Source organism: Platalea leucorodia, assembly GCF_965183815.1.
Source record: "Platalea leucorodia genome assembly, chromosome: Z".
NCBI classification, from domain to species: Eukaryota; Metazoa; Chordata; class Aves; order Pelecaniformes; family Threskiornithidae; genus Platalea; species Platalea leucorodia.
This window is the reverse complement of record NC_138858.1, coordinates 65,180,057-65,194,957: the sequence shown is the minus strand read 5'-3', so window position 1 is coordinate 65,194,957 and position 14,901 is coordinate 65,180,057. Positions and strand designations below refer to the sequence as shown.

Genomic DNA, 14,901 nt, shown 5'->3' with positions numbered 1-14,901 from the left:
GGTGCCTCAGTATCAGAAGGACATCAGACTATTGGAGTGTGTCCAGAGGAGGGCGACCAAGATGGTGAAAGACCTCAAGGGCAAGACTTAGGAGGAGCGGCTGAGGTCACTTGGGTTGTTCAGCTTGGAGAAGAGAAGGCTGAGGAGTGCCCTCATGGCAGTCTACACGTGCCTTAAGGGGGGCAGCGGACAGGGAGGTGCTGATCTCCTCTCTCTGGTGACCAGCGACAGGACACGAGGAAATGGAATGAAGCTGTGTCAGGGGAAGTTCAGATTGGACATTAGGAAAAGGTTCTTCGCTGAGAAGGTGGTTGGTCCCTGGAACAGGCTCCTTAGGGAAGTGGTCACAGCACCAAGCCTGTCAGAGTTCAAGGAGCGTCTGAATGGTGCCTTTAGTCATATGGTTCAGTTTTAGGCAGTCCTGTGAGGAGCAGGGAGCTGTACTCGATGATCCTTATGGGTCCCTTCCAACTTGAAGGAAGTTCACACAGTCCGTACTACGATGTATTTCCATTTCTGCATTTTAGGTGCCTTATCAGGAGCCAGAGAAAGCTGGGAGTATGATTCAGGAGCAAGAGACCTTCAGAGTCCAGATCTCCAGAGTCACTTTACACTACAAAAGGTGTTGGAGTATGGTGGAAGCAATGTGACTCAACAGACTGCGCCGCAAAGACTTCTAGCTCAGGCCTCAAATTTTAGCAACTCTGTCGGAGGAAGCTACTTAGAACTTGCCAACACTGTAAGTACATTTTTGCCTTTGCTTTTAAGTTTTGTAGAATTTTTTTCTTTCTTTTTTTTTTTTTTCCCTCCAAAGCAGCATATTAATTCCAGCCTTAGAGCCTCTGAGCCTTCATGGAAACAATGCCATGCTTCTGTTGCCTTTCATTTACCAGAAAACCAGGATTTTAGCAGTTAGTAGGCATATAGCATTTCCAAAGCTTGTGGAACTGAGTTTCATGAAAATGGGTAGGAGTCTGTGAGGAGCCAAGCCGAAGTTCTTAATTTATACAGTTTAACAGAAGAGTTGTGTCTGAAAACTTCCTACCAATTAATTTTTTAAGTACGGTGTCAGATTGTTCAAAAGTGGTGTGCAGAAAAATTCTTCCCATGTTATTTCATTACTGCCCACTAGATTGTTTGATATTGTTTTAAACCCTTGTGTGTGCTTTTTTATTTCTACAGACAAGAAATATTCTCCGTTGTAACTGTTGAAGGAGTAGGGCATTTTTTGCTTCCCCATCAGTGTATTGGGATTAAGTTTGTGTTTTAATTTTAAGCCAGGCATGTTATAAAAGACCACCCATTTTGTAGCATGTTTCTGATTTATATTGCACAGGAATTTAAGTGGAGAAGTAAAAGATGCTAAAATGAAAACCAAAAGTTTTTCATTTTTAAAATGACTGTTTATTGGCACGCTTGACTTTGGTGAAATAGACTTCTAGTTGATAGTATCATAGGATAATTCAAGGTCTAAGAGAACCTCAGGAGGTCATCTAGTCCAACATCATGCTCAAGACTTAATGGAAGTGATTGCTGGCAACAGAGGAAAATCGGCTTCTTTAAGCTGCCTTATTTGGAAAGAAAATGATGAATAATATTCTGAAAGTGTTTTCAAAAACCTTCTGAGTTTTATTTAAGTTTCTGAACATGAGCTGATATAGGACCTAAAGTTTCCATATGCAGAGTGAAAATATGTACATACTAAAACTTAGATAAGGGAGAAAAGAGTTCAAGGAATTTGACAGTTCCTTAAAGGAATTGTGTCCTTATTTTCCCTAGGAAGGATAGTAAGGGATCAACTGCAATAAGTCATAAACTCTTTGATCTTCAAAACTGGACAGAAGCATATGGAAACTGGAAAGAGTGGAAAACAAGCAGGCACACATGTATTATAAACAGGGTAAGGTGGAGGATCTGGGAAATTATAGGCCAGTTAGCAGCTTTATTTATATGTTCCAGTAGTTTTCTGGAAATGTGAGCAATTTGTGTGGATTTGGAAAAAGAACAATCATGTCCACCCAATCTAATATCTCCTTTAACAGAATAGTAGACTTTGGAGGTAGAAGAGAAATAGTAGATGTTTTATTTCTCCAGTAAGACATCTGTCCCTGCCTTGAGTAACATTGGCATCATCAAGACAAGAAACATGACCTAAATATAGCTACTAATAGGTGGATATTGGACTGGTCGGAAAATTGTGAGGCACTAGTTTTTGAATGTTTCCTGAGCTGTATTCTCTCCTGTGTTATCTGACTTGGATGAAAACGCTGCCAAACTCAAATCACACTACACGGTAAAACAAGTACTTCCCCTCACTGAAAACTTCTCTCACAATAACCCATTAAAAAGGTGCAAATCTAGGTCTAACAAAGATAGTGAGTGAATCAACATACAATTTCCTGTTCAGTTATACACGTTCCATAGGCTTGATTGCCTTGCTGAAAAATTACCATTTTGGAAAGACATGAGCTGTTTCACACCTGATTATTTTAAGGGATGTAGAATGCACTTGAACAGAAGTTTTAGGTAGGGCTACTTAAGACCAATATACTGTGCAAAAAGAGTGGCTTGCATACTTTTATTTCTGGGTTAGGAACTGTGAGTTGCTGTGTCCTTTTTGGATCTGGAGTTCATTCAGGTTTCAAGGTGGGTGTGTACTAATACATCCTCTGTCTATGCTCCTGGCTGATGATGGTTCAGAAATGATGGGCTTTGAGAACCTGCTGAACATTTGCAAATATGAAGACACAGGTGTGCAGTGTTATTCAAGAATGCATAGTGTGAAGGCTGCCGCATTGCTATGATGTGTTAAAAATAAAAATGCTGAAGGCTCATAAGAAATAAAGATCCCCAGGTATTATGGCTTTCTATTCCCATCTCTAAATTCCCTCTATGCTTACTGTCATGAAAGATGCCTGATCTTTGGTTTAACAAGCATCTGCTATACTTATGCTTTTAAATATTCCTTCTGTGTTTTTTCAAACCATAGTAGAATCAGCAGTCTCTCATGTATATGTAGAGGAATAGAATAACATCTCCATTTTACTCCTGCTGAGCATTGGTGTCATAGGTCATATGTACATTTTTGCTTTGGCTTTATTAAAATGGAGAGAGAAAGAAATAGGAGAAAATGGAGAGAATGGTTTACTTTGTTTTCCACTGTTTACATTTATTCCCTTTACACAGTTTTTAATACTGAGGGGTGTGCTTACTGCAGTCTAAATTTAGTCTCTTTAAAGAGAGAAACATAGCCGCCTGAGAGCTGTCATTTAATATGGGTACTTCCTTCTCTGCCTCTTTCTCAGATTGTTTTACCTAACTGCATTTGCCACAATGACAAGCTGAGCTGCTCCCTTGCATTCATTCTCAGAAATGGCAGATCTCAGCTTTCACATTTTTATGGGTTGAATCCAGGGAACTTTTCCAGTTGTACACAAGGAGCTGGGCAGACTCCTTTATACTGTAACCAGGATTACTTCAAAAAAACTGATGGAGGTTTAGTAACTGCATTTCTTCCCTTTGGGAGTTGATTTTATTTCTTTTTGTAAAGCCATGTAATAGAAGGACAAAGATTTAAAAACAGACTCTGTGTGGACATTTCTCTCCAGAACTCTAAATGCTCCTAAAGTTAACCAGGGAGATTTGTCTTCTTCAGAACACTTATGAAAAAGCAGAGCAGAGCTTTTCTGTGCCATCCTGCTCCCAGATGAACAGTTCCTGGCAGCTTCCCCCAAATGCATCTACACAGGCCATATGGACACACTCTTGAAAACAATGTTTTTTACATTTCTTTGCAGAAGTTTAGACTTTGGACTCAGAGGTCTAACAAAGTAACTATTGTATGGGTGAACATAAATCAGCTAGGTGCTTTCTGGTTAGAAGTCATGTGATTGTTTCTCTCTCAGCACCTTGAAGTGGTTTTCCCTATTGGAGTGTCAGTTCTTGTTACTTAATTTCCTGTTTTTCTTTCTGACAGCCTTCTTTTGATTTTAAACTGTGCAGTCAGGCTAAAGACATCCCTGTGGTGATCATGCACTTCTACAGCATAGATTATACTCCTCAGTCAATAGAGAGGGTCTCCACGCTGCCCTTAAAAGTTTTCCATTTGTAAAAGCTAAACAAACATCAGTCCGCTATCACTTTGCTTAGTTTATATAAAGTGATTTTTTTTTTAATGCATTTTTGATATCCTGTGAATGGATAGCTCTACAGAGCTTTATAAAAACATAATACCTGCTCTGAAGCATTATTCCTATTCCTTCACAGGAGCAAGGCAATTTTTAAAAGCGCTGTTTGAAATTTAACCATTCATACTCATTGCATATGTTTTTATCTGTTTGTTTCACATCATTTTGCTATGTTTTGGTTTATTTACACATGTTCAGATTCAGCTTTTGTTTTACTTGAATAATTTGTTCTGTAGTCTTCACAGGGTATGTAACCCTTTCAGCGTTTTCCAGATTCATTTTTATACCTAAATATTAAAAACACATTTCTCTTTATAGCTCTTCATCTTGGTGCCAATATTTATGACTAACATATTAACCTTTAGTGTGACCTGTCACCACTTACTGATGATGTACCTGTTTGTGCCAGTAGGTTAAATACCACAGCAAATATCTCTGATGGGAACCCTTGTATGTGTTCCAAATATAATCATTTACAAGGTTGGTTTGTATTGCATTGGGATATAAATAATTTAAATACTCTTCATGGATAGAAAAGAATTCAAGCATTTCAAAGGATTTCTTTGGGTGTGTGCATGTTTGGGAGTTGTTTTTTATTTGTACTTGAATCTTCAAAGTTGGACAAGGATCACTAATGTGGATGGCCATATAACTGTAGTGAAATAGCTGATTTGTGTGGTGTCACATCTATTTGCTTCCCAGGCAGCCGTGCAATCTTGATGTGTTCCCTGTGGTGCTATCAGGAGGGATAGCACTCTGTTGTAGGAGCTGAAGTATCGCTGTTCTCTGAAAACATTGCACAGGGCAGCATCTCAATATGATAGGCATATTTCACATTAGAATTCCAATGAAGTTTAATAGGCTGAAGCAATAAGATTTGGATATGTTTAATTCCCTTTTCATATTCTCCTTGCACGTGATTAAAATAGACCAGATTAACTTGATTTTTTTTTTTAGCAGAATGTGTGCATATAAATGCTAATACATGTCTGTGTGCTTACTGTTAGTTTCTGTTGCCTTAATTCAGTGTTGTTTAAAGATGGATGAATGTATTTGTTGTCACGAGTAGCTATGTTTACGTAAGTAAAACCAATTGGGATTGTTTCATTTGCCATGATGATATGATCTTGCACCTCAGTTCTTTTAGCTGTAAATAACTCTGGTTTGCTGAGAAAGTCTCTGCACAAAGATCTTATATTTTTAAAATATGACCCCAAGTATGTTGATATATTGTTTGCTTGCTTGCTTGCTTGCTTGCTTGTTTGTTTGTTTGTTTTAACTATCCAGTCCCTTGACTGGTGTGATTCAGGATCCTTTAATCTCTGATTTTTCCTTCCAAAGACACTTCAGCTATATTGGATGCTCTTTGACTGCACCTTCCTTGCCAGAGCTCTTTTGGTTGAAAACATTTAGAAAGATTTGATGAGGGTATGGTTGACTTGCAGATGGGAAGAGTACAACCATATTTTTGAGAATAGAGTGTGGTAGGATTTCTTCATGACCACTTGCTTTTAGAAGCCCGTGTTGCTGTTTCCTCCTCAAAGCAGCCATAGATGTGGTTGTTCTTACTAACTCAGAGAGAAGGGAATATTTAGTTGCCAGCATCTCTTCCTGCAGTATCTCGTTGTTCTGGCCAACAACTAAGCAGGCATAATCCTGCTTTATCTTGTGCAGGGCTGTCAGTGCGAGACGGATGTGTCTAGGTAGGAGGGCATTGGCGCAGATGGCTCCACCTGCCAAATCTGCACTTAGTTCTCATCTGAAAGGAGCTGGTTTGGGAATGTCTCCATCAAGAACAAAACAGAAGGCTAATGCAGCAAGATTCTTAATGCATCTTCTTGTAACTACTCTGGTATATGCTCTTCCTCAGCTGTTCCTGTCTGATTTGCATGTGTGTGTACCTCATTTGGAGGTAGTAAAGACTTTGTTGAGCTTGGGAATGGACCTTTTTGATCGTGCATCTGTGTGACAGGGTATGCTTTCTGTACAGCAGAATTAAGGTGACTAAGCCAAATTCAGTTCTCACTGTGGACTCTGTGCCAAATGCAGATCTCTGCAAATGCACTCTGTTGGGTACACAACCCAAAAGTTTATGAAGTATGAAGGCATATTGGAAAAATTCATAGCAAAGCAATAGGTAGTTGTATTAGCGTTAGTTTCTCAGCATGATCACTAGCAGATGAGAACGTAATGTCTTTGTCTTAGAAAGTGTCATATTCTCTGAAAGTAGATATTCTGACTACGATACCTCTTTGTTAGTCAGGCTCAGTGAATGTTTGCACTGCTAATTTTTCCTCCTTAAGAGCACTGAGCTGCAAGTTATGACAGACAGAACCATTGTTTTGAGAAAGCTATTCTTTTTAGTTGACATAGTTTATACTGAGTGATAATATTCCAAAAGTCACTATTACATTTTTCAGAGACAGATGGCTTTTCCTTTCCCACCTAGATGATCTGCTCCATAATCAGGCAAACCTAACTTGCTGTAGCCTATTTATATGAAGAGCTTTTGTGTATAAAAGAGCACACTTTTAAGTGCAGCTGGTTCCGGATAACTGCTTGAAACAGCATTAATGGGCTGTTTCATCCCAAGTCACAATAACCATTTGTGTGCTCTGAGATGCATGTAAATGTAAATTAAGTGATACACATGTAAATTCTGTACTACTGTCATGTTATTGAGCATATAATGATTTCTTGCAAGTGCTTTAATGTTATAAAATGTACTTAGTACTTTAGCGAGAGAATATTACAGAGATGCTTGGTATTTGGCGTATATCCACATATGACATTCTGTGATGAAATTCAAAATGCTGAATTTAATCTCTTTGTCCGGCCCTTTTTCCAGCACTTCAGGCCATTTGACAGTACATCAGTTATTCTCTTACTTCCTACCTTACCTCCCAGTTTGGCTGTAAGACAGCCAGCTGATATTTCTAGTGTCCTTTGCTGTGTGACTAGCAGGAGATGTGCCTATGTAACCAACAGTCTTTCCTTACAAAGATCAGATTAGCCGCTGATAACAGATGTCTGCTTGTCCGTCTTATGTATATAAGTTTTTATTTGGCACAAGTCACTGTGAAGTTAGTGTGTTTAGAGAGTAAAAATGGTATCACTCACCCTCCCAAAAAGCTGTAAACCTCGTATGTGTACTGTATTTTTTTTTTAAGCTACATTTTTGGCTCATTTTAACTAAGCTAGTAAATGTTGGTTTTAAAATTGACTCCTTAAAACCAGGAAGGATTGTCTGCCAAACAAAGCAAAAACACTTTTGTAGGGGATGGGGATAATCATAGAGATTTCTGGCAGTCTAGGTATACTCTTACAGATAGCCTAAATATGAACCGTTTTCGCTATTGTTTAATTTAGAGCCATCAGCTGTAAATTAAATATGAGTTTTACTGAAATCACACAGGTATTTCTTTTGGGAAATGATCTTTTAAAGGAGAAGTATCAAGGAAGTCTGAAGACAGAACTGTACTGTGAAAGGTAATTCCATGGTTGGGTTGTAGGCTACTTCTGTTTGGTGTCCCTGTTAATGGGAACTTACTGTAAAGTGTCTCATCTAATTTCTGAAGTTTTTATGGCTTTATAATTCAGTAATATTGGTAGGTCCTTTTCTGGAAAAGTCTGGCCCTTTTTCTTCTCCCCCCCCTCTTCCAAATCTTCTCTGTTTTTAAATTAAGCTTGTTTGTTCCTTGGTTTGGGAAGGTTTGCTCCTTCAGCTTCCCTACCCCTTCCCTTATGGACAACGAAATTTGGCCCCAAAGCATCAGGTATCCCATGTACTCAAGGCACATCTTTTTGGATGGGAGAGAGTAATGCCTTTCTGGTCCCTCTGCATGAGGCTAGTGTGGATAAGAAACACTTAGGTTCTGTGATTCTGTGTTTTTCAAGGAATTTATTCAGTGCTATAGCCACTTAGTAGGATATGTCAGAATTCGGTTACCTGTGCAGATTGACTTTTCCGAAGTTGTTTTATTGGGGAGTCTGTTCTGTATTCGGAAACCAGTGCATAGTGAGACGGTAAACCATGGGAGCCAGGTCTCTTCCTCTCCTCCCCTTGCAGCCATTTGTTTTCTGTGTCCTACATGCAACTTGTATTACAATTTCTTTTTCATGCCAATGAAAGCTATTACCATAAAAATGTAGCCTAATGATTCCTTCAGCTGGAACCTTAGTACGCAGGAAGGCCTGAAGTTGAAGAAGATTCTAGTGGTGTGCACAGTAGACCCTACTCTTTATAAAAGATTTGTGCCCAAGATAACCTTGCCTTTTGTGCCTTTGCTTCTAAACTAGGCATCATTTCCATTCTGCCAGGCTAAAAATAGAATCTGAGAGTTCCATTAAAGCAAGAACTGATTATTGGAATATAGATTCAGGAGGCTTGGCTGGTCAGAAAGCAGGCACAAAGGCAGTTTTGTCTGACAGACGTTTTTTATGTTTAGGGATGTAGGAAGCTGTTTGCTGTTTGTCTTTGATTTCAAGCCAGCATTGTAATGGAGTTTGTTTGTCTAAAGCAGGCATCAGGTGTAATAAGATTATGCATTGTGTTTATACAGTCCTGGCTTCTATAGCCCTCTAATAGTGCTTAGTTATTCATTTTTCTCTTATAAGTTAAAATGGACATCATGGATTAGGTCTGCCAGGACTCATCTATTTTATATGAAAGGTAGTTTTTCTGTCTTTTGAACTTATTGGATGGTAACAGACATAGAGGTGAGCAAAAGGCAAATTATAAACTTTCTTGAAAATTCCCTTCAGTAGCATATATGCTGAGGTCCTTTATTCCTTTTTTGGAATTCTGTTACTATTTCCATCTGCAGATGATCACAGCACAATGTGATGGGTGTCAGCACAGGGCACATTTGTTCAGGCAGCCTTTTAATAGATCCTTTTGACTGAGGCTTTTAATTGGATCTTTTACGTGACAGTTGAACAATATCTCTTACAAGCATATAATGAAGGTGAAGTGCACAGCGTGATGGGTTTTGACCCAGCTCTGCGGTTGTAATTGAATGATGGGAACTGGCGTCTGGGAATTGGAAAAGAGGGTCTTAATAAGTGCTATAGAAAAGAGGGTCTTAACAAGTGTGTGTAAGTAGATGTTTTGAAGGTGTACGGACGAAGTATCAAAACTTCTAATTTAACTTAGTTGCAAGGACTTTGTATCTTCCCCCCCCTTATTGCTTAGAAACTGTCTTTTTGCGTTCCATTTTGTTTGCTGTAGTTAAGGGAGCTCTGGCTCCAGTGCAGCTGACCAGATCTTTTTACTTTTCCAAACTGTTTTTTTTCAAGTTGTCTGAAATGAAGAACCATTCACCTGGTACACTGGGCCAGCAGCCCTGCACACAGCTCTGCAGAATATAGTATTAATATTATTACCTCGCTTGGCAGTGGTAAGATGAGGCTGAGGCCCAGGGTTATTCTGTTGAAGCAACATTAATCTCCTGGATTCTGGTGTGCCAGAAAGATTACCATGTAGCTGTTGTCACAGGGTCTTCCGTTTTACCAGCTTTTCTGCCTGTTCTCTGGGTGTGGACTGTTGCCTTAACATCGTTGCAGGTGGCAATGCTGTGAATCCTGTGAATCCTCATTTATTAAACAGATGAGAAGATTTATTCCCCCTCCCCTTCTACATGCATACTAAACACTTATGTTTTGGCTACATGATATATGGGAATTTTGATAAAGTGAGAACCTTAACCACAGTGCACAGTTGAAAATGGACTCGATAAGTGCTTCTGCAGTTCAATGCTAGTTCAGTTATAATGGAGTAATCAACCGTTATCCTGCCAAGCAAGCTAGACAAGGCAGGGTTTCCATAGAAGCCTGTCAATGCCATGGTTAAATTCATCAAGATGCTCCTGCTCCCTGGAATTATTTCTCTGTCACTGTCAGGTCTGGGACATTGACCTGAGGCAGTGCAGGATGCCGCCACTGTTCAAACTCCCTGCTTCTCTTTATGTTCTGGATTTTTTTCAAATTAATATATAGTTGTCAGCACAGATGTTTTGAGGAACTATTTTGGTGCAGAGAAAACGGGAGGTGAGTACTTCTGCACAGGCGCTCTCTTGCGCTTACTGTTTCTACTTTTTGTGAAGAACTGTTTCAGCATGATTGCTTCATTTTGGGATAGAAAACCACATTATCACTTCTCAGCTGGGAGACAGATTATGATAATAGCTATGTTGCAGTGTATTGGTAAACTCCGCTTTTCATCGTGGTAGGAAGCAATCAAAGTAAACTTTGGGTTTCGGGAAGGGCAGTTGTCTGTTCTGTGAAGAGTTCATCATGAAATAAGAACCCCACTGATGTACCCAAGTGAGGTTTGTGCCTTTAAGCTAAATAGCCATCTCTAATTTCCTACACTGAGTTTTGTATTACTTTACCTACTTGAAGCTATAATTTTAGGGAAGTGACTGGAGAAAAAGACATTGAATCTTTCTACCCTATGAATTTTTAAAGAGATTATAAGAGCATATTATTGGTTGAATCTAATTTTTACATGAATATTGATTGTCTGGTATGCATTACAGAAAAGGAGGAAAAAGTCTTTGTTTCCGTAGCACCTACAGGGGTGCCAGGTGTATCTTCATAATGATGAAATGTCTTGTGCCAGGATTCTAAATTGTGAAGACAGAACAAACAAGACTATTTTTTTCAGAAATGGGTTTTTTTATTTGCTTTGGCTTAGTTGATTGATAGACCCTTATCTGAGAGTAAACACTAGAAATATTTAGCAAGTCATTTCTAAACTTAATGAAGTAAGGGACTATCCAGATGAGGCCTGAAAGTAAAGAAGATTTTAGCTTTGTAATCCTGTTTCATGAACCTGAAGTAAGTGTAAGTGGCTTGAGAAAGGTGTAAACAGGTCTTGGGTTGTAGAACCAAACAGACCATACAAAAAAATCAGAGATATCATAAATGCTGAAGCAGGGTTGTTCGCTGTCCCTGCCAATCTAAAATGAAACTAACAGATATGAAGGCTGAGGTAGAAATGAGTGAGGCAAAGGTAAGGCAGTCTTGAAGGTTATGATAAGCTTAAATGTAGGAAGATGTATAGGAAAAAAGTCACTGGAGAGATTTAAAAGACACATGGCAAAGAGTTAGAAGGGCAAAAAATTGAATTTTATAGACCAGATTTGGGGGTAGAATAGAGAGCTTGGATTTTATATTTAGCTATCCAGGGAGAGGGGGGGAAAAAAAAAAAAAAAACAAACCAAAACAAACCACAGAACACAGACCTTTAGAAAAATAAAGAAATACTCATATTTACTGGATAGTAAATAGTTAGGGAGTTGAGAAGTGTTCTGTAGACTGACTTGCTGATCTTCATGAGCAGCCACTAAACTATGCAGCCAAGGAAGACAACAAGTAAAATAAACTTTCAGATGAGGGCTGTAGGAATTCAGTTACAATAATCTTAATTTTGTTGATAGTAAAATATCTGGTTGAAAACTAGGGGGTTTGATTCACCAGAGGTTTTGTATATAGCATTTCAGCTCACATCATTGTTGAAGTAATTTTTTTTATAATTTCTGCCAAAATGAAAACTCTGCAAACCCTGTAAGTGCTCAGTGAAGTTGATGCTGTTGCTATTTAAATGGTCATGCCAGCCAAAAAGTCTTGTAGAGCTTCAGGGAGGGATCTGTCAGACACTTGTCTTGCATTTGCCAGAATTCATCTGATGATTGAAAATGTTTCAAATGGAACATTTCAGTGAATCCAAACTTGCAAATGCTTATATATACATATATATGTACATTTATATACATAAGTGTGTGTACACACGTGTATATAATATGAGTGTATATATATGTGTATACTTGTTTGTGTAAGTATGTATAGTATATATACAAATGTCACACACATTACATTACACAAATGTGTGTGTATATATATGTGTGTGTATATATACACATGTAGTCAGAAAGTATACATCAGTTCATCTGTTAAACATTCAGAAGAGATCTTGACCACAGATGGTGAAATGGGATGCTTGGCTAGGTGGGGGCGTGAAGCATCCAAGTACAGCTCTGAGGCAAACCAGGGGCCAGGATCCCTCCTTCTTCTTTGTGTCGCTTACATGGTCACTGATCCAGGTCAGGGAATTGTGTGTTCAATATGCCACTGGTAATGGAAGTCAGAGTGGAGAGAAATCTTAAAATGAGGGAAAATAATTACAGACTGACCACACAGATGGCTTGGAAGAGTTCAAGAGTAAAAGAGAAGTGGGCACCTGATGAACTGGATTGCTGAATGTCTGCAGAGACGAGATCATGACTGTGGAGTGGGGACTGGAACTGGAAATGGGAGCGTATGAAGGACAAGATACAAACCCAGGAGAGTTTAGGACTAAGGAGAGAATGTAAATGAGGAAATCACACTATCAGGGATTGGGAAAAATAGGAGAGACTTAGCAGGGGAGTCCTGGCAAATCTTTCTTATGCAAGTGAGAATTTTTGAAAGAGATTTGGTTTACAACTGATAAACAGGAGGGAATACAAGTTCTGATAAAGTAGAAGAGTAGATAGGTAGGATTAATCCACAAGCATTTTACTAGGAGTAGTTGTATTTTTAGTGCAATAAGTATGCAAAACCACAGGCTGTATCTGGAGAAGTTAAATCAGAATGGCTACCAAGATTGTAGGGACTGGAAGTGAAATGAGTGAATTTACCTTGTGGTTAATAACTGGAGGAATGCATGACTGAACTGAGGGAATGCTGGACAAGGAAGGGAAGCTAAGCAGAAGTATGGTGGCATGAACTGTAGTTTACAGAATGGCCTTGATTGTGTTTTTAAGCAAGGAGCAAATGAACAATGATGATAATTAGGTGTCTGCAGCATGAAAGGACCATAGAAATTGCTGCCGTCTCTCCCTGTCGTCCTCACAGACGACATTATTATTCATCTAACGTGAATAACAGGCCTACGTTGACTTCCTGGTCCTTTTCCTATCCTGACCTAATGCTAAGGCTCTGTGGGGTCAGAGGGAATCAAACTGAGTGTGATGGCTTTGAATGAAATGACAGAAAATGAGAGTGGCTCTTTGACAGGTTGGTGAGTGGCTTCATGGCGTGAAATACTGGAGGATGGAAAAAGGGATCAAATGTGAACTCCCGAGGAGACTGGTCAGGTCAAGGACATGACTTTTTAAGTGAATTAAGTATTTGAGGAAGGGTGGACAGGTGAGAGTAGCTGATTGAAGTGCTATTTGGAAATTAGATTATTCTAGACATGTTATCTGTTTTACACTAATCGAGGTGGTGTGATTGAAGGAAAGAAGACAAGTTTGCTTGTGTTTTCTTCAGAGAGAGTGCTTCATTCTTCAGTATAAGGTTACTTGCAATTGTTTCAAATGAGTTGGATTTTTTTCTCTCAACCTAGGTGCATAACCTTCACTAGCATTAATGAGAACAGTTTGCATCAAGAAGAGCTTACCATCCCTTTCAGCCTCTCCCTTTTAAATCATAGTGCATTAGTGCTATTGAATAAAGAATTTTCTGGAAACATTATCCAACTACTGTATTGAATTTCCGCTTCCAAGTTTAGCCTTCATCCTAACCTTTTGACTGCTACTGTTTTGTCCAAGGAAATTTAGACTTTGGCACTACACCTGTGCATTTTGTGCCAGTGTAAGAACAACATCATGTTGTACTCAAATTGTGTGCAGTAGATTTGCAATATTTGAAGGTGTAATTTATTTGTGTGTGGGATTGTGCAGGGTGCTGCTCTAACTGTAGGGATGATATTGAAACAAACAAATATGAACTAAATGCTCAGGGGACTTCAATTAGCTGCATTTCAATTACAGAGCTAATTAAACAGAACCAACCAAGAAGGCCTTATTGGAATTGTGATCAGCTAATCATGCATGTTGTATGCAGAGTGAAACTGCTTCTCAGACAGTGGTACACATTATGCTGAAGAATATGTGATACATACATATTTAATAGATAATTGCTTTTATGCTGTGGTTTTCACTCTGCAGCTGTCAAAACAAGGAAGGAACATTCCTGTGTGGCAGTTGTCACACCTGCTCCAATAACTGTTAAGAAATAGAGTATTGTAATTACTGAGAGATATTATGAGGGAGAAGCCTTGTAAAATAACTACAGTGCTATTTTTTTTTCCTGTGGCAGTTTCAAAAGTAAAGGTGAGAAGGGCAAGAGAGTTGTATCTTGTCCCAAAAGGATCCCTTTACAACAGTTGATAGAGTAAATCTTACTAAATAATTATTCAGATACAATCAAAAGGTAGACTCCTCAGTGAATCTCAGATACATGTCAATGTTTAATAAGAGTAAACAAATGGAATAGAGTGGCCATAGGATTATTAGATCAACAATCAGCACACTGGCCACACTAATGGTTGTTACTGGATAATTCTGAAATTATCTTGGGAAGAATCTGTCAGTGCAAATGCACTTACCTACAAGCAGTATGCGTCATGAGTGCTTTAGAGGTACAGAAAGCAGTAATTGATCAGAACGCACTGAGATCGAGTGGAAGCCCAGGCCAGTGTCTCTGTCTTGACAGAACACATTTGGTGGATGTTGTTTCTGAAAGCCTCGGTGACAGTGAGGTTCGTCCAGCTTCTTGTTTCCTCCTTTTTGTTTGTATGATAGTACACACTGGGCCATCCACTGAGAGCATGTCCTCTTGGGCTGAGTGATATATATCTGTAGGTTAAGAGATTCCTCTTTCCATT

General features: G+C 38.9%; 1 protein-coding gene across 1 annotated transcript in view; it reads left to right on the top strand.

Annotated features, from left to right (window-relative positions):
- Positions 1-4,111, top strand: part of MCC (MCC regulator of WNT signaling pathway) — a gene marked incomplete at both ends in the record, with an annotated part of 40,319 nt that extends 36,208 nt beyond the window's left edge. The window contains 2 exons of the mRNA XM_082336220.1: positions 528-739; positions 3,977-4,111. Of these exons, the coding sequence (XP_082192346.1) occupies positions 528-739; positions 3,977-4,111 (347 nt within the window). The remainder of the gene's footprint in view (positions 1-527; positions 740-3,976) is intronic.
- Positions 4,112-14,901: the final 10,790 nt, after the last annotated feature.